The sequence below is a fragment of the Bos grunniens genome, chromosome 14, assembly GCF_055505025.1.
Source record: "Bos grunniens cultivar Pamir isolate PY7600 chromosome 14, Bosgru_T2T1.0, whole genome shotgun sequence".
NCBI classification, from domain to species: Eukaryota; Metazoa; Chordata; class Mammalia; order Artiodactyla; family Bovidae; genus Bos; species Bos grunniens.
Window position 1 is genome coordinate 83,302,921 of NC_141178.1, and position 17,645 is coordinate 83,320,565.

At 64.3% G+C, this 17,645-nt stretch overlaps 2 protein-coding genes and 1 long non-coding RNA gene across 26 annotated transcripts; 2 read left to right on the forward strand and 1 right to left on the reverse strand.

Moving 5' to 3' along the window:
* The first annotated feature begins 148 nt into the window (after positions 1-148).
* Positions 149-3,195, forward strand: LOC147359834 (sphingomyelin phosphodiesterase 5-like). 5 transcript variants are annotated; one of them, XM_086337878.1, is made up of 8 exons: positions 149-302; positions 561-1,472; positions 1,567-1,765; positions 1,854-1,994; positions 2,106-2,195; positions 2,291-2,354; positions 2,431-2,566; positions 2,638-3,195. In XM_086337878.1, exons 2-8 carry the CDS (start codon positions 648-650, stop codon positions 2,728-2,730), a joined length of 1,548 nt encoding a protein of 515 aa, XP_086194004.1. In that variant the 5' UTR covers positions 149-302; positions 561-647; the 3' UTR covers positions 2,731-3,195. The 5 variants fall into 5 exon arrangements, 4 of the variants coding, with proteins under 4 accessions (XP_086194004.1, XP_086194003.1, XP_086194002.1 ...); XM_086337877.1 differs by having other exon boundaries at positions 161-286; XM_086337876.1 differs by having other exon boundaries at positions 162-311.
* OPLAH (5-oxoprolinase, ATP-hydrolysing) lies at positions 2,791-13,850 on the reverse strand. 20 transcript variants are annotated; one of them, XR_015141272.1, is made up of 27 exons: positions 12,375-12,410; positions 11,692-11,915; positions 11,429-11,620; positions 10,834-10,933; positions 10,632-10,755; positions 10,316-10,511; positions 10,083-10,248; positions 9,859-9,997; positions 9,699-9,766; positions 9,305-9,570; positions 9,106-9,218; positions 8,848-9,018; positions 8,573-8,710; positions 8,354-8,492; positions 8,107-8,219; positions 7,722-7,873; positions 6,993-7,148; positions 6,811-6,912; positions 6,566-6,740; positions 4,915-5,099; positions 4,650-4,796; positions 4,428-4,557; positions 4,101-4,250; positions 3,834-3,991; positions 3,557-3,717; positions 3,282-3,379; positions 2,791-2,999 (listed from the first exon to the last, which is right to left on the reverse strand). XR_015141272.1 is itself a non-coding variant. In XM_086337859.1 (27 exons), the coding sequence occupies exons 1-27, from the start codon at positions 13,833-13,835 to the stop codon at positions 2,853-2,855; spliced, it is 4,155 nt and encodes a 1,384-aa protein (XP_086193985.1). In that variant the 5' UTR covers positions 13,836-13,850; the 3' UTR covers positions 2,791-2,852. The 20 variants fall into 20 exon arrangements, 7 of the variants coding, with proteins under 7 accessions (XP_086193985.1, XP_086193978.1, XP_086193979.1 ...); XR_015141273.1 differs by having other exon boundaries at positions 3,823-3,991; XR_015141271.1 differs by having other exon boundaries at positions 4,428-4,562.
* LOC147359836 (uncharacterized) lies at positions 12,635-17,378 on the forward strand. The gene is made up of 2 exons (XR_015141289.1): positions 12,635-12,983; positions 16,483-17,378. It is a non-coding gene; the product is annotated as an uncharacterized LOC147359836 (long non-coding RNA).
* The last annotated feature ends 267 nt before the right edge of the window (positions 17,379-17,645 follow it).

Genomic DNA, 17,645 nt, shown 5'->3' on the forward strand with positions numbered 1-17,645 from the left:
TCCCCCAGACTGGAAGTTTCTCGTGGTAGGCCTACAGAGCCGACGCAGAGCTGGCGGCTGGTTAGGCTGCTCGAGTCCGCCCCTCGTCTGCGGGCGTGTCTTCGTACTCAGGTGCTAGACGTCACGAACCGGGGCACAGGTCGGGGTTGGGTATACGCCGCAGTCTGGGCAGCAGGAGCGAAGGGCCACTTCACCCTGACTGGCGGGAGGAGGCAGAGAGCTGGACGCAGCGCGCGTCGCACTCCGTCCGGCCGCCGGACACGGGAAAAGTGCCGGCCTCCGCTGGGTGTGGAGCTGCGCTGGTCCGCGCGGTCTGCGAGTTCTCCTTAAGGCTTTCAGGGGAGGGCGGGGCGAGGGGCTTCTGGGGCGGGACCAGGGTCCCTTCTGCTTTCCTTTTGGTTCTCTCCAACCGCCGCAGAGACTCTGCGCCAGTGAGCAGAGGGCGGTTTCCCGGGCGGCTCCGCCAGCGTCCGCACCCCCAAGCTCGCGGGGCACAGCGCCTTCCCGACCCCGCGCACAAGCTGTGCCACGTGGCCTTGACCCCTGCGACTCCCCTGCAGCTCCCGCGGACGAACGCACGGATCGACTCGCACGCTGGAAGCCAATGAGTCGTCGGAGACTCACACTGCCGAAGAGCCTCGTGCGCCATGCCATCCCCGCCCGACTGGCCCCCGACGCCCTGCGCCCTACGACCCTCGCCCTTCCCGCACCCTGTGCTGCACGCTCTCCACCGCCTGACCCGCGCGCTGCTTTTCCCGGCCTACTGGGCCCTGGACCAGCTGCTGGGCTGCTGGGCGCCGGCCGAGAGCCGGAGCGAGCAGAGCTGGCTGAGAACCGCCGCAGGCGCCGGGGGCGCGCTGCTGCTGCTGCTCGCGGCCCTGCCCCTGACTCTCCCGGCGCTACTGCTCTGGCTGCTGCTGCAGGCCTGGCGCCGCCCCTTCTGCTACCAGCCTCCTCCGCAGTGCTGGGCGCCCCCTGCGCCCTGGTGCCCCCGCACTGAGCCCGCGCGCAGCTTCGGCTTCTTCAGCGCAAACCTGTGCCTGCTCCCCGACGGGCTGGCGCGCTTCAACAACTTGCCGCACACGCAGCGGCGGGCCGCGGCTGTGGGCGCCGTGCTGCTCGCCGGCCTGCGGCGTTCGCCCTATGAAGCTACGGGCTGCGGTTCGCCAGTGCAGGCGATGCCGTGCGGGGTGCTGACAGGCGCCATGCCAGCGAGTCTGGACTTCGTATGCCTACAGGAGGCGTTCGATCTTCGCGCAGAGCGACGCCTGGTTAGCCTCCTGGCATCTAATCTGGGCCCGGTATTGTACGACGTGGGCACATTCGGCCTGCAGCCCGGCCTACACCTCAAGTTGCTGGGCAGTGGGCTGCTGCTGGCCTCGCGCTATCCGCTGCTGCGCGCCGCCTTCCAGTCCTTCCCCCACGCACGTGGCGAGGATGCTCTGGCCTCCAAGGGACTACTTTCCGCGCAGGTACCTGTCCCCTGTACGCGGCGCTCCCAGACCAGGGAGGGGCGGGGCTTGGAGCGGAACACGGGAAGGAGCGCCAAGGTCCGTGGTGTTGCAGGCGCAGCTGGGCATCCTGGACGGGCGCCGCGTCGTGGGCTTCCTGCACTGCACACACTTGCACGCGCCCAGCGGTGAGCCCTGCCGGGTTCGTAAGCAGGAGGCCCCTCTGCGTGGCGGCGGCGGCGAGTCCCAACCCTGGCCAGCACCTCCCCTCCTTGCAAAGTTTATGCACTGCCCCAGCCGCCGCGAGTCCCTAGGTGGGCTAGCGGATCAGGATGGGGTGGGGCGGGGGGCGAAGCTGGGTGTCCAGGATGCGGACACCGGCTCCTCCGCCCCGCCCCGCAGAGGACGGGCTCCTGCGCTGCAAACAGCTGACGGTGCTTCTGGACTGGGCCGAGCAGTTCGAGGCGGAGAGCCGCCAGAGTGACGAGGCCGTGGCCTTCAGCGTGCTCCTGGGTGACCTCAACTTCGACAACTGCTCGCTAGGTAAGACGGCCCGCCCCCCCCCACACACACACCCCCTGCGCGCGCGTGCACACACACATACACACACACTCACATACACACACACACACCCCGAATGTCACCTCTCCACAGACCACCAGCAGGAACAGGAGCACCGGTTTTTCAGCTGCTTCCGGGACCCCTGCCGGCTGGGCACGCGCCGGGAGCAGCCCTGGGCCCTGGGTACGCCGGGGCGGGGCAGCCGGATGGGGGCGGGCGGACCTCAGGCGGGCTCCGCGGAGACGCCCACTGATAACGCCCTTCCCCGCCCACCCCAGGGACGTTGCTGAGACCCTCGGAGCTCCGCCGCTCCGTGGCCTGCTCGCCGGAGATGCTGCGTAGGTGAGTGGCTACCTGGGAGTCAGACAAGGTCGGGAATGAGGGCTGCCCTGACCCTGGTGACACGGCCTCTCCTCAGGGCCCTGGAGCAGAAGAAAGGGCGCCGCCGCTACCTGGCAGGCCCTCCCCGTGGAGGCCCCCCAGCTGAGTCCTGGCGGGGCCGGCGCCTGGACTACATCACCTACCGCAGCGCGCCTGGAGGCCTTCTGAGCCCGGTAAGTGCCAGAGCTCAGGGTATGGGCCTGCCGTGCTGGGGCGACTCTCCAACCTGCCTCCCGCCCTCCAGGAGGTGGAGCAGGTGACATTCAGCACTGCCCTGGCCGGGCTCACAGACCACCTGGCCGTGGGACTTCGGCTCCGAGTGTCCACATCCTCCTAAGGCCAGCTTGCAGGAGACAGGTGCCAGAACGGGTGGAAAGACGGACGGTGACACAGAACGTGAGCCTGGCCAGTCGCCAGGGGAAACGGCGACTTCAGGGATCTTTATTGTGTGGGACCTCCTCACACAGCCTCCTGGGCCCTGCGGTACTCATACACGCTGCCCCGCTCCGGGAAGGCTAGGGGCTGCAAGGGCGAACCTGGCAGTGGGGCGGGGTCTTCCGGGTCCCCGTAGCCCCCACCGCCTGGTGTGTGCAGACAGAACACGTCCTGTGGAGCAGAGGGGCAGGATCAACCTGGGCCTGGCGCTGCCCTGCCTCCCGCTGCAGGCCCCATCCCCACGGGGCAGCGTGTCCATATCGGCCAGCTTGGACCGCGGAGCCCGGGTCCTCGGCCCCTTATTCTTTTTTTTTTTTTTTCGGCCCCCTATTCTTGCAGGAGCCAAATTAAACTCGGTCTCCGCTTATCTCCACAATTCCATTCACCCTCTGTGGGATGAGGGCCACTGGGGTGGGGGAGTGAAGATGGGACAGGCCAGGCCGCAGTCCTTACCCCGGGGTACACGGGCACCGAGGTCTTCCCACCCAGGTTTACTGTCCGGCCGTCCTTCCGGATGAGTAGGTTTAGGCCCCGGGCACCAGGCTCACCCCCTGCAGGAAGAGGCAAGGTGGGAGTGGCCCAGGAGGCAAGGAAGTGAAAGATGGGGGAGGGGGGTTGTTTAGTGGGGAAACAGGAGGACAGATGGGACAGGAGGTGGGTGGGGAACAGAATCCCCACGGCGATAGGGGCTGGGCGTGGCGGGAGGGTGGGGGTGGGGGACCACTTACCCATCAGGCCATACGGCTGGAAGGCGCGGCGCTCAGTCAGCACGGACAGCAGCGCCTCCTCGCGGAAAAGCAGCTCACGGATAATGCCATCGCCGCCCCGGAAGCGGCCGCGACCCCCGGACCCCAGCCTTAGCTCGAAGCGGCGCAGGATAACCGGGTACCTGCACGGTCCTGGGCTCAGCCCAGCCGGCTCCGCCCCCGCGCCGCCCGGCCCCGCTGCCCAGCCCCGCCCCCCCCCCCCCCCGGCCCCCCACCCCAGCCGTCACCTGCTCGTCACCTGCTCTCCAGGATCTCGGGGTCGGTGATGCGCGTGTTGGTCATGTGGCTGTGCACGCCGCTGCGCCCGTGCCAACCCGGTCCCGCGCCCGCACCGCCCGCCACCGTCTCGTAGTAGCCCATGTGGGCGTTGCCCAAGGTCACGTTGTTCATGCAGCCCTGGCAGGGGCAATGGGTCGCTGCGCTGGCTGCGAGTGCAGCCCCTCCCTGCCTCCCGCAGCCCTTCCCCGCCTCTGGCCGCACAAAGCTTCCCCTGGGCCCACCGCACCTGGGAAGCGGCGCAGGCCCCGAAGGCCCCCAGGATGACGTCCACCACGCGCTGCGACGTGAGCACGTTGCCGCCCACCACGGCCGCGTCGGGGGAAGGGTCTAGGATGGAGCCTTTAGGAATCACCACGCGCACCGGAGCCAGGCAGCCCTGAGGGCAGAGGGCGGCTGTCAACAAGGAGGGGGGGTGCGGGGGTTTGTGTGGAGGGAGGTACACCACCTGCTCCCTAAGATCTAGCCGACCTTGAGCTGACCTCTCCCGGTCACTGAGGGTGACCCGGGCTTGGGATGGAGCCGCTGTCCCTGCACACAGCACAGCCCCGCGCACCTGGTTGAGTGGAATGTCGCGGCCAACCAGACAGCGAAGACAGTAGATGAGCGCAGACAGCGTGATGGCCCGCGGCGCGTTGAGGTTGCCGAACACCTCCGGCCCTGAGCCGCTGAAATCAAACACCGCGCTACCCTGCCCACCAGAGTGGGGGAGAGGTCAGCAGCCCGGCAGGTGTGCCCGTGATGCCCGAGGAGGTACCCACCCCCTCCCAAGACTGACCTGACTCATGTTGATCTGCACTCGGAGTCGGATAGGGGAACCGTCGTCCATGTGGTCCTCTGCAGACACCTCCAGGGGCAGGCCCCGGGCCTGCCGGGCAGTTCCAAAGGCCCGGAGCATGTCCCTCACAGCGAGCTCTGCGTTTGCCTGGTGGGGAGTTCAGCATCAGCCATGTCCCTTCCAGGTGGGCCAGGTGCCCCTTCCTCCTCTGCCCACCCACCTGGGGGCGAGCACAGAGCTACCCGCTCTGCTGCCCCCGGCCCACCTGAATGTGGCCCATGTAGGCCTGCACCACGTCCAGGCCGTACTGCCCGATGAGCTCGCCCACCAGCTGGATGCCCTTCTGGTTGGCCGCCACCTGGGCGCGCAGATCCGACAGGTTGTCGTGCAGGTTCCGTGTCCCGCTGCAGCCTGGAATCTTGCCTGGCGCCCGCAGGGCTTCAGTCACCGCTAAATGGATGGGACCGCCACTGAGCCACCTGGGAGTCCCAGGGCCGCCTGGTGCCCTGCTCCTCTGCCGGGGCACTGCAGGCTCCACGTGTTGGCCCAGCACTGGCTCCCTACTACTCTGCTGACTCTTCCCCCATCCGCTGAACCTTCTCATCACACCCCAGTCCCCCAGGGCACCCTAGAATAGACAGGTAGCTTTGCTGTGACCACACATGGGCTGGAGGTAAGGGCAGGGGCAGGGGGCAGGTTCCCCGAGCAAACTCTCCCCACCACCTCCATTCCTCCTGCCCTACCTCCCACTGGCCCACTCTCCAGCCTTTTCTAGGCCTCCCACCAAGAGGAAAAACCACTTCCCTTATTTAACCCCCCCTCCCCACCAGGGCCTACCACTCGCAGCCACAGCCAATCACTTTGAAAGAGCATCAGCATGGCTGTCTGTTCCCCCATCCCTGGCCCCAGCAGACCAGGACAAAGCCTCCACCCATGGCAAGCAGTACAGGTTCGACCCCAAGGACCACTCCGTGCCTTGGGAAAGCGCCTCTCCTGAGTCTGGGCCAGGATCCTCTCTGAGGCTCCCTGGCCACCGGGTCCTCTGCCTGTCCATGTCCCTCAGGGGTCCCTGCCCTCTGCCCCCACCCCGCACTGACCCAGGCAGCAGCCAGGCCTCGGCCCCTTTGTCTGTGTCCTCACACCCACAGCAGCACATGGTCTGGTCACCCATCACCTGTTCTCACTCTGAGATGCCCCCGGGGGTCTCACCCCTGGCAGCCTCACACTGGCCGTCCTGCCCCCAGGTCCCACCAAAGCTGCTGCCCCACCTCCTCAGCAACCACAGAGCCAGAACCTCCGTCCTACAGCTGTCCAAACTTCATTCCCTCCCCCATGCCCAAATCCCACCAGACACCAACCCTGACCTCCAGACCACCTTCACCCTTGTCCCCAGCTTGAGGCTCAGCATCCCCCAGGGCAGGAAGAGCCCTCACCCCACCCCACAACCACCTGGCCTGCAGGCCATCCTCCGACCCTCTATGTACTGCATGTCAGCAAGTGCACCAGCAGACCAGCTTGGGCCCAGCTGAAGCCCTTCACAGCTGCCCCGCCACCCATTGCCCTGACCCAGGCCCATGGAAGTTCTCCAGGAGCCTGTAGCCCCTGGCACCCCTGTTTGTCTGCAGCCCCCAGACCCAAGGCAAACCAATGTATGAATTATAAACAGAAGCAGCTGCCCACCTTGAATTAGGCTTCTCCCTCTCCTGCACCCTTGGGTGTCCTGGCCAACAACCCACCCCCAAACCACTGAGGCCTCCCTGGGCCCAGGCACAACTTAGCTCAGCTCCTCTGATTATCTCTGAGAGATACTGTGCAACCACTCTGTGGGGTCACTGCCTGGCTACCCCAGCCTGGAGGCTGGCCTGGGGGGAGGGCAGGTAGGAAGCAGCCAGATGTACCAGCCCAGTGCCACTCACCCTCTTCCTGGAAGACTCCCCCATGCACAAGTTTGAAGGAAAGGAAGACCGCGCCCTCCTGCTGCAGGCTGGTGGAGTGGGGGGGCATGGAGCCTGGTGTGATGCCCCCAATGTCTGCATGGTGCCCACGGCTGGCCACATAGAACACAGGCCGTGTCTGACCCGGCCAAAACACCTAGGGGTGGGAGCAACGGTCAGCAGCGCCGGTGGCCCTCCTCCACAGGTCCCTGGGCAGTGCCCCTCACCGGTGTGATGACAGTCAGGTCTGGCAAGTGGCTGCCCCCCGCGCTGGGGTGGTTGCTCAGCAGCACATCGCCGGGGTGGAGATCAGCCCCCAACTGCTGAATCTGAAGCCAAGAGACAGGTGCAGAGTGGGGAGGGGGAAGGGCTGAGGGGTAGGGGGGTCAGGGGAAGGGGCCTCCCGAACCTGGAACTGCACCGTCTCCTGCATGGCACCCAGGTGCACAGGGATGTGAGGGGCGTTGGAGACCAGCCCCCCGTCGGGCCCAAAGAGGGCGCAGGAGAAGTCCAGACGCTCCTTGATGTTGGTGGAGATGGCCGTGCGCTGCAGGATGCGGCCCATCTGCTCTGGGGGCACATAGTGACCAGATGCCCGCTGGCCCCATGTTGCCCACAGCCCGGCCTGGGTACAGAGGGGCGGGGCCCACCGCCTTCAAGGCCTCTGAGTCCCAGACCCAGGACCCGAAGCGGGTGATGGTGACGGTGTACCTAGACACGTGAGGACGTGGCCAGACGTCTTGCTCGTGCCAAGGGCAGCCCTTCCCTTCTCAGCCCTGCCCGGTGCCCCCATCAACCCCACGCCCTGCCTCCTGCAATAAGAACCCAATGTTAGTGGCCCCAGCAAGCACCTAGCCTGACCCTGAGCCTGGGTTCCCTGTGCAGAACCCAGATCACACGGTGCTGGGAGGGCAAAAGCACCCCCCTGCCCCAGACCTGCAGGTGCAGCAGGTCCATCCCAGGGCTGGGGCCACACTGCCTGCCCCACTGCTCAGAGGCTCTGCTTCTGCCCTTCCCCCGATCGCACTTTCTCCCTGCATACCCCTGCCAGGCACCCCAGCACACACTGCCCAGCGTGCAGACCCCCACCCTGCACCGCAAGGAGCAGGTGAGGGAGCAGGACTGTGCAGCCACTCACCAGCAATGCTCATGAAGCGGTGGGAGAAGATGGAAAGGTGGATGGGGTCAAGCTGCGTGCCCACCACGCTGGCTGTCTCAGCCCCCACAGAGATGCGGATGTCCCCAGTCTCAGTCACCTCTGCCTGGCAGCCTGGCTCCACCAGGATGGTACTGGGGGCAGGGGAGCAGAGGGGCTGGAGAAGCCAGGCCAGACCCCCACCCAACCAGGGTCCCCACATACCCAGGCCAAGGAACATCCCAACCGTGAAGGGACCCCAGAGTCCTCCAGACTCCTGCAGCTGGGGCCAGAGGACCGACCCACCCCCACCCCCGCCCACCAGGGCCCCACAGTTCACCCTGGGCCTCACCCCACACACCCCCACCCCAGCCAGGCCTCAGCCCACCTGTTGCTGTCAATGATGAGGCAGGGCCCCTGAAGCTTGTGCCCACAGCCCAGCTCTCCCAACAGGTACACAGGGGTCTCCTGGTAGCCCCCCTCAAAGTAGCACTGGGTCATCTGAGGAGGGTGTGGGGTGAGCAGGGTTCCAGGCCCAGAGCTCTCCCTGACTCCCCCTCCACTCCTGTCCTCACGTCCCAGTGGCTGTGGGTGGGTGGGTGGGCGGGTGGGTGGGCACACGTGGGATCACTAACCTTATCTACCCGGGGAGGCCCACTATGGGCTTTTGGGACGTCCTCGAGGCGAAGGCTGCTGCTGCCGGTGCCCCTGACCCGCACGTCATCCACCACCACCGGCCGCTCGGGAATAATGAAGCCGAACTCCCTCATGTACCTGCGTCCCGAGGGGACTGTCAGGGGCGGCAGCCAGGCCAACCCATGCGCCCGGGCTCCTGGGAGGCGGAGGTCACATACCTCTCCACAAAGGCTGCCCCAAAGTCACCAGCTCGGGGTGAGCGGGCACTGGCCGGGTGCTGGTGGGCAGACACCATCAGGGCGCAGTCCGTGCCCTGGTAGCGCAGGTGCAGGAAGCTCTCGGTGCTGATCTGGGACCTGCAATGGTGGCAGGTGGGGGTGCTAGCACAGGGGGCCAGGTGGGGGCGCCTCCTGCCGCTCTCAGAGCCTGGCCCTCCCCGACTGCCACTGACGGGACCCCAAGTGAGGTGGCCTGGTAGCCCCCAGAGCCCCACCTGGGGAAGCCCTGGGCCCGCAGGGCCTCCACACACTGCTCCTCCAGGCGGCCCAGCCTCTGGTCCAGCTGCGCAAAGGTCTCGGGAGCATATGGCAGGGAGCAGGGCTCCTGCGCCTCATGCACCACATCAGCCAGGGCCAGCCCCAGCGCCGACAGCAGCCCACTGTGCCTACAGGACAAGGACGGCAGAGCGGTGGGTACAGTGTCTCCCAAAGTGGGCCCCCTCCCCGGACCCATGCACTGCACCCAGACACACCTGTGAATGTGCACAGTGTCCATGCCCAGGGCCCGGGCAATGGCACAAGCATGCTGCCCACCAGCTCCCCCAAAGCAGGCCAGCACGTGGGCCGAGGGGTCATGACCTCGTGCCTGGGGAACCAGAAGGGGATCAGTGGCCCCTACATCCACCTGGCCCCCCCAACTCCCCCTACAGGCAAGGGCAGAGGTGGGCGTACCTGCGTGAGTGCACGGATGGGCCGACACATGGCCTCGTTGGCCACACGCACAAACCCCATGGCCACCTCCTCCAGGCTCAGCGGGGAGGCCGGGCAAGGCCCATTGGTCAGGAAGCTGTTGACCTCCGTGGCCACAGCCTCCAGGGCCTTTCGGGACGCCTCCGGGGACAGTGGCTGGTCCTCTCCCGGCCCAAAAATGCAGGGGAAGGAGGCAGGCAGCAGGCGACCCAGGACCAGATTAGCATCCGTCACTGTCACAGGGCCCCCTGGGAGGTGTGGACAGTGTGGGGGCTGGGGGCTGTAGGTGGGTGCCAGGCGTGGCCAGTGGGGGTGGGGCTGGGGGAGGGGCTGGGCTGTGCCGGAAGGGTCTCAGGGAGAGTATGCCGGCGCTTACCTTTTCGGTAGCAGGCGGGGCCAGGGTGGGCTCCCGCAGACTCTGGCCCCACCACGAAGAGGCCCGACCTTTGGAGAGGGGACTGGCGTTGGAGGCGGGTTGGGAGGCGGGTTAGGAGGCGGGGCTGGGGGTCCCCGCACAGGTGCAGGATGGTACTGACCTGAAGAAGAGGCGGGAGCCCCCACCGGCTGCCACAGTGTTGATATCCAGCTGGGGGGCCTGGAGGGTGACACCAGCCGTGCTGGCCTCGAAAACATGCTCAAACTCGCCAGCATAGCGGCTCACGTCGGTAGACGTGCCTGGTGGGGGTGGGGAGCAAGGACACCCAGATGCTGCCCAGCCCAGCAACTGAGGCCCCCGGACCCCACCCTCGGGCCCTCATACCTCCCATGTCAAAGCCGATGACTGGCTGGCCGCCCTCCACCCGGTAGGTGGTGGCTGAGTAACCAACCACGCCCCCCGCAGGGCCGGAGAGCACAGCGCGGGAGCCGCTGAAGGAGTCCATGGGCGCCAGCCCACCGTCGGAGCGCATGAACAGCACCTGCACGTCCTGTGGGCAGGCGGGCGGTGAGGGGCGGGGTGGGGCGGGCCAGGGGCGGGCAGGGAGGGGGTCTCACCTTGAGCTGACCCTGGAAGCCACGGCGGAAGCCCTGCACGTAGCGCTGGATGGTGGGCGTGAGGTAGGCGTCAGCACAGGCCGTGTGCCCCCGGGGCACAATGCGCACCATGGGCATGGCCTCCGAGGACAGCGACACATGCGTGAAGCCCAGTTCCCGGGCCAGGGCGCCCACCTGCTGCTCGTGCTGGGCCCACCTAGGAGGACCGAGCGCCACTGAGACCCAACCCCGCACGCCGTCCCGCCCCCCACCCCCAGCACGCCGGCCCGGCCCCCGGCCCCCGCCCCGCGTCCCCGCCCCACCACAGCCCACTCACGTGTACGAGTGCATGAGCACCACGGCCAAGCTGCGGATGCCCCGGGACAGGAGACCTTCCAGCTTCCCTCGCAGGCCCCCCAGGTCCACAGGCTGCTGCACTTCCAGTAGGTCCCCTGTGCAGCCTGCGGGGAAGCCGCGGGGTCGGGGTCAAAGGCTGTCAGTGCCTGCTGCCCCGCCCCCAGCACTTGGCGGCGCCGTACCTTTCACGGGTGTCCCAGCACCCGGCTCCCCTCGATAGAGCACCACCCGTTCGTCCACTTCCAGCACCTCCTCGTACAGCGTCTCGGGCATGGGCACGGCCTGAGGGCGGGCAGAGGCTCAGAGGGGGCCCAGGCCTGAGGGTCCTTGCTGGGGTCCTGCGTGGATGGGGCGATGCAGGCAAAGGGGATGTGTCCCAGTGGGCAGCCCCAGGAGACACAGTCAGACGGGATGGTCCCAGGAGACAGTCAGACTGGGTGGCCCCAGGAAGGCCCACCCGGTGTGGCTTTCTGCCCCCCAGGTATCTGAGTGCCGTCAGCTGTCTGCCCTCACAGAGCTGCTCCATCCCAGAACCCCCCAGAGGGGCGAGGGTCAGCGTCCAGGACAGGGCAGAGTGGAGGACAGGCCCAGGACAACACATGGCCACTCAGGGCTGGGGGGGACTCAGTGTCCCACCATGAGTGTCCAGAACCTGTTATCAGCTGTGGCCTTGGGCTAGCACTGACCCTTCCAAGGACTGCCCTCCCTGAGAGGCCTAGGCACCCCAGGGAAAATGTGCTCTGCGGAGTCAGCCACCGCTGAGGTGGATGAGCTCACCAGGTCAAAGAGGTCCGCGCGGGCCTGGGTGCCCACGTGCAGCAGGTCTCGGAACCCGCGCGTCACCAGCAGTGCCACCCGCTCTCCCCGCCGTTCCAACAGCGCATTGGTCGCCACCGTGGTGCCCATGCGGATGCTGGCGATGCGACTGGTGTCCAGGGGCCGGTCCCGCGGCAGCAGCACGCCCCCCTCCTGGAACCACGTGGTCAGACTTCAGGCCTCTGGCCCAGAGACCCCTCCACCCGCCACCCTGCCCTGCCCACCTGCTCCAGGACGCGGCGGATGCCTTCAGTGGGGGCGTCTGCATAGTTGGCAGGGTCTTCTGAAAGCAGCTTTAGGACCCTCACGTGCCCCCCTGGGCACTGGGCAAAGACATCTGTGAAGGTGCCTCCACGGTCGATGGCAAAATGGAAGCGCCCCTCCGGGCCACCCATGGTGATGGGGCTTGAGTCCAGCAGCGACTCCTCAGCCGGCAGTCCTGGGAGAACTGGCCAGAAGCAGTGGGTCATCCATAGGCGGGCAGCCCTGAGCAGAGCTGGGACGGGGAGAGGACGGGATTCCGGGCCCAGAAGGGGCCCTGGGTGGAGTCAGAGCTGGGCAAGTCCGGTCTGGGCCTAATGCCCCCTGTGCCTACTCCCCAGTTCCAGTGCCCAGGGCTGCGGCGGAAACCCAGGGCCTCCTGGAGCAGGACTTTCCGAGGAGGAGGTGCAGCAGGAGCCCTGGGGCTGGGGTTTCTGGACCCTTTAAGCAGGAAGAGGCACTTGCGTTGGGGGCAGGTGAGAGAAGGCTCACTGCCCGAAGGCTCGACCTTGGAGCAAGAGGGGACGGGGACCGGGCGGAGCCTGCGCAGACGGCCGGCCGGGGCCGGGGCCGGGAGGCGAGGAGGAGCGCGCGGCGGGGGCGATCGGGGGCAAGGGGTGAGGAGAAGAGCGGGGAGGGTCCCCACCTGGCCTGTCGGCTCCGGGTCGCTCGCCGTCAGTTCGGCAGCCTGCCCGCGCCCGCCCCCAGCCCGGAAGCGGGACCCGCCCCCCGCACGACCGGTCCCGGCGCTCCGGGCTCTCCGGTTGCGTCAGGATCGGGCGGCCCGGAGCCGTCCCCTCCCTCGGCCGCGAGCCATCCCGAGTACGGCGGGGCGGGGCCGAGCTGGGCCGGAGGGCGGTGGGCGTCTCCTTGCCGATCCCCGCGGAGGCAGCCCTGTGCCGGCGCGGCCCCACCCCGCGGCCCGGCCCGCGGGCACCTGGGCTCGGCGACCGCCCGGCCCTCCGCCGGCTCGGAGCTCGCTGGGTGTGGACGCCCCGGGAAGCCTCTTCCAGGCGCCCCGGGAGAGGGGAGCAAGCTGCCCAGACGACCTCGGAGTGCGCCCCAGCGCGCCGCGGTTGCAGGGACGGGGGAGTCGGGGAGCGACGCGGGAGGCTGGAATTGAGGGTCCTGGCAGCCAGGAGTTCGAATCCTGGAGAAAGCCTTCACTCTCCACAGGCGCTGTGGGCAGGGGGCCCTCCACACCACCCTCCCTGGCCGACCCTGCGGCACTCGTGCTGATGTAGCCAGACAGCAGGTCAGTCCCGTGACCACCAGGGGGACGGCTGCCCCTCCCTGGCGTGCTCCTCTGTGGACTGAAAGCTGCCTGGCTGCCTGCCCAGGTCTGAGGTGGGCTCAAGCTGTGAAGGGCTCTAGAAAAGGAACGGTGGGGGATAGGCGGTTTCCCAAGAGCAGCAGCAGGTGAAGGGGGCCCCCTTACCTCAGAGATCAGGCAGACAGGGGGCCAGACGGCTAGGGACATCATCCACACCCTGGCCCCTGGCCCACCCCCGGCTTTGCACTCCCTTGCTGGCCTTTGAAGCTGGTCCCAGGAGGAGAGGGGGAAGTGGGCTGCTTTAAGGGCACAGGCTCCGGGCTGCACGCTGGCTGCGGCAGGGCTCCCCACTGACCGGCCTCTAGCCACCTCAGTGTCCCCCATATGTTGGGGGGTTGAAGGGCAGCCACATGGCTCCCTCCCTTTGGTCCACCTCTGCTGCACCCCTGAAAGAGCCCCCGTTCCAGACCCCCCTTCCTCCACAGCCCCTGTCAGCACCTGACAGGACACGGCCCAGGGACACAAAGGGCCCCCACTTTGCTACACGGCTGAACTGGTGGAGCCTGTGGCCCCCGCAGAGTCCCCGGCCCGGCGTGCACCTCTCTCCACATCCTTGAACTTGATGGTTCTGCGCCGGGGGAGCCGGGGACTGGCAGCCACCTCAGCCAGGAGCCCGGGGCCACAGAAGCTCAGGCTGCTTCCCCGGTTCCTGAGCACCAGCTTCAGCTCCTGGTTCTCCTGGATGAGCTGCACCAGCCGCCGCAGCTCCTCGTTTTCCTGTGCCAGCCGCTGGATCTCCTGCCGCAGGCCCTCGTAGCTGCTGAGGAGGGACATGCCCGGCAGCGGTGGGCAGCAGCTGCTGGCGGCAGGCAGGCTGGCCAGGGGGCAGCGGACCCTGCCATTGTGAGGTCAGCGGCTCCCTACCCCCCACCGCAGCCACATTCCGGGGCTTCAGAGCCAGCACCCAGCAGTTCCGAGCACCCTGAGCGGGGCACCTCCCGACCTCTGGCCTCTGGCTCATGAGTAGAGGAGCCCAGATCTGCCCCAGACTTGGGAGTCCCTCCCGGAAGCCCCTCCTGGTGGACAGAAGGTTCTGGGTCCCAGCCTAGCATGGTGGTGTTGCAGGAAAGGAGCTGAATGATTCAGGCGTCCCTCCTCCCCACTGGCCACCCGCTGCTCATGCCAGGTTGTGGGGCTGGGTCCCTGGGCACAGTCCCAGAGGTGGTGGTGGCCAGCATATCATCTGAAGGGGGCAGGTGGGTGGACGTTTGAGCTGCCCTGAGGGAGGGGGTGTGTCTGGCCCAGCAGCAGCAGGAGCTGGACTGGCCTCAGAGACTCTGGGGGGTCAGAGCTTGGGGGCGCGGGGTAAGCTCGCAAGCACCTTAGGGTAAGCGCAGGAGGTCCTCCCGTGCGGATGGCAGGGAGAGTCATTGTCCCATGAAGGACAGGCACCCCAGATGAGGCACCATGTTCAGGGCCACAACCTCAGGGAACAGGGTGGGGCAGGCAGCAGGGAGGCCCCAGCAGTCAAGGACAGCAGTTCCTGAGGGCAGGGGAGCCCCCTCAAAGGCAACAACTGGGTTTGTACTTGAGAACATATGAAGGCCTTCCTTCCTTCTCCCCATGTGTTTTCTAGTGGGATGGTTCTGTGTAGTTGCCATTATTTTGAGTCATTTCTTCCATTATGATTTATTTCATGTCGTTTTTTGCATTTTGCGGGCCTGCTCACTGCAGTTTCCACTTGTTAGCCAGTAGTGCAGAGGAACCTAGGAAAGATGAGAAGACAAGGCCTCCCCCTCAACACCCACCCATGGGTCAGACCCCAACAGGGTGAGAGGCCAGGCAGAAGGACTAGCAGCTCCACAGTACGGCGGAGCAGGCTGACTCTCCTAGACGCCAAGCGTGGAGTCGAGGAGGACAGGGGAGGTCTCAGTGAGAAGTTACCTAAGAGTTCAAACACATTACCAGAAACGTGAAGGCTTAAAACAGCAGACATTTATTCTCTTCCAGCTCTAAAGGCCAGAAGTCCAAACTAAGTCTTATGGGCTAAAATAACAGATAGTTCCTTCCGGAGGGTCCGGGGGAGAGTTTGTTCTTTGCTGTGTCCAGTGGCCAGCACTCCCTGGCTTGAGGCTGCCTCACTCCACAACTCTGCCTCCAAGGTCACCTCTCCTGCTCTTCTGCATCCAAATACCTCTTTGCTGCCACCTTGAAAGGACCGTCATGTTTCCATGGGGGCCCCCTGGATACTCCAACACACATGCTCCTTCTCAAAACCCTTAGCTTAATCATATCTGCAGAGTTCCTTCTGCCACAGAAGGTGACATTCATGGTCTCTGGGAATCAGAACCTAGCTATCTCTGCAGGTATTCTCCAGCCTATTATGCCGGCTGGATGTGGGGCAGACTTGAAAGTGTTCCCCAGGTGCACCCTGATTCATCAGCAAAGGACAGCTCACCACTGACTTGGGAGCTGAAGCACAACCTTTGCCCAGCCGGTAGCTGAACGCTCCACTGACTCAGACGCGACTTCTCAGCAGCTGGGCTTAACTGTAAGAGGGGGTGGGGGCAGGCGGGGGGCTGAGTAGTACGTCGGAAGCTTCACACCGTGGAGGAACATACTCCACAGAACCGCTCCGACAAGCCCCAGAACTAATGAACTAACTGCAACAGCAACAAGGCCAAGGAAGAGCCCGCTGGTCACAGCCCAGAGTTCCTGCAACAGATCAGTAACTCTGCCAACTGGCCGCTGACCCCTCTTGGGATGGACCACCGCTGAGATGCATCCATGCTGCCCGGGGGGCCTGGGGCAAGGGCCAGATTCACTGTGAAGTCAGGAGGCTCAGGATCCCTCCAGGTCAGGGCCTCAGCAGAGTGTTCACAGGGTTGCACACTCTGTAAAATTTCCAAAAGCGTGTCATCACAGTGAGGTTAATTTTCTATTCCCACTGCGCCCAGCATTGTGTCATCTCTTCCCCTGCTGTTGGGGACGGGTGGGGGCATGGTGGGCTCTGCTCAGGCAGGCTGAGGTGGGAGCAGCTGCTCCCTGGTGTCGTTCAGGTATTGCTGTCATTCTGGTACAGAAGTGACTCTCAGGAACACAGCCGCCTCTCAGTGCTGGGCGTCACCAACATCAGGCTGATGGAGTTGGCTAATTTCTTCAATTCAAAAAACATCTAAAATGTGATAAACAGCCCCTAAAGACCCTGAAATCTTAGGGCTCATATGTAAAAGAAATCTGATAGAGGTTTTCTCAAATTTAACAATTCTGAGAATGTACACAGTATTAGATAAAGCTACCATCTGGTAGCTCAGATGGCAAAGAATCTACCTGCAACGCAGGAGACCAGGATTCGATCCTTGGGTTGGGAAGATCTCTTGGAGAAGGGAAAGGCTACCCACTCCAGTATTCTGGCCTGGAGAATTCCTTGGGGTCACAAAGAATCTAACACAACTGAATGACTTTCACTTTCACTTTCTAGTATTCTTGCCTGGAGAATTCCATGGGCAGAGGAGCCTTGCAGGCTACAGCCCATGGGGTTGCAGAGTCGGACACGACTAAGCAACTAACAAACACAGCTAAAGGGAGATGATTGGACAGCATCATCGACTCAATGGACATGCATCTGAGCAAACTCCAGGAGATGGTGAAGGACAGGGAAGACTGGCCTGCTGCAGTCCGTGGGGTTGCAGAGTTGGACATGACTTAGTAACTGAACAAGCTGAAGGGGCTGTTACCTGAAAACAACTTTATACCCAAGCTAGTTAAGTTATAAAAATAATCTTTGATTAAACATATTAGAGGGGAGACTAAACTATCCTCTCTTTATATAGAAGGGGACATCATGAAAGTGTCACCATCTTAAGAGGCCATCAGATTTTGTATCCACAAAGCACAGGGGAAACATGTTAGAGAAATATATCGGGAAGTTAAGTGAGGACATTATGTTTGTTTTTTGTGTTTTGTGATGTTTGTGATATCGGTCAACTTTAAAAATTTGTGTTGAGACCTCCTTGGTGGTACAGCCAGTGGTTAAGAATCCACCTTCCAATGCAAGGGATGCAGGTTGAATCCCTGGTCAGGGAACTAAGGTGCCACATGCTGCAGGGCAACTAAGCCCTCATGCTGCAAAGACCCAGTGCAGCCAAAAAAATATTAGTGTTCTGTGTTGGGACTTCTTTCCTCGCTCTGTTCCCTTAATTTTGGATATACGATCTTGTCCTCCTTCTTAAAAAGGGCCCTGAGATGGCTCTCCTTCAGAAGACAGTTGCAAAATTGCTGTGTCTGGGAACCTAGGTTTCAGGAGGGCTCCTGCCATTCCCCAGTGAGAGGGGCTCAAACCTCAACTCTTTGTACAAATAAATGTGCTTTATGCCGAACCCCTGCTTTCCTCTTAGGAGTCCAGGTACGTACCAGGCAGAGGGTGCCTATGACTGTGACCAGCCCCTATGAACACCCTGGGCCCTGAGTCTCCAGTGAGCTTCTCTGGTGGCCAGCATGTCACGCACCATGTTGCAATTTGTTGCTGGGTGAATGGAGAGTGTCCCCTGAGATTTCTCAGGGAGAGGACTTTGGAAGGAGGCACCTGGTTTCCTCTGACTTTGCCCCAGCAGGCTTTTCCCTTTGATTTTCATTAACATCCTT

Bases quoted from the DNA above. Each gene is read 5' to 3' on its own strand.
- LOC147359834 (XM_086337878.1), top strand. From the start codon at position 648: ATGCCATCCCCGCCCGACTGGCCCCCGACGCCCTGCGCCCTACGACCC. The intron at 1,473-1,566 runs GTACCTGTCCCC...GTGGTGTTGCAG, and splicing joins AGGGACTACTTTCCGCGCAG to GCGCAGCTGGGCATCCTGGA. The intron at 1,766-1,853 runs GTGGGCTAGCGG...CCCGCCCCGCAG, and splicing joins CAGCCGCCGCGAGTCCCTAG to AGGACGGGCTCCTGCGCTGC.
- OPLAH (XM_086337859.1), bottom strand. From the start codon at position 13,835: ATGTCCCTCCTCAGCAGCTACGAGGGCCTGCGGCAGGAGATCCAGCGG. The intron at 10,934-11,428 runs GTGAGCTCATCC...GCCCGCCCTCAG, and splicing joins GCGCGGACCTCTTTGACCTG to GCCGTGCCCATGCCCGAGAC. The intron at 4,797-4,914 runs GTGGGCCGGGGG...ACTCCCCACCAG, and splicing joins CCTACATGGGCCACATTCAG to GCAAACGCAGAGCTCGCTGT.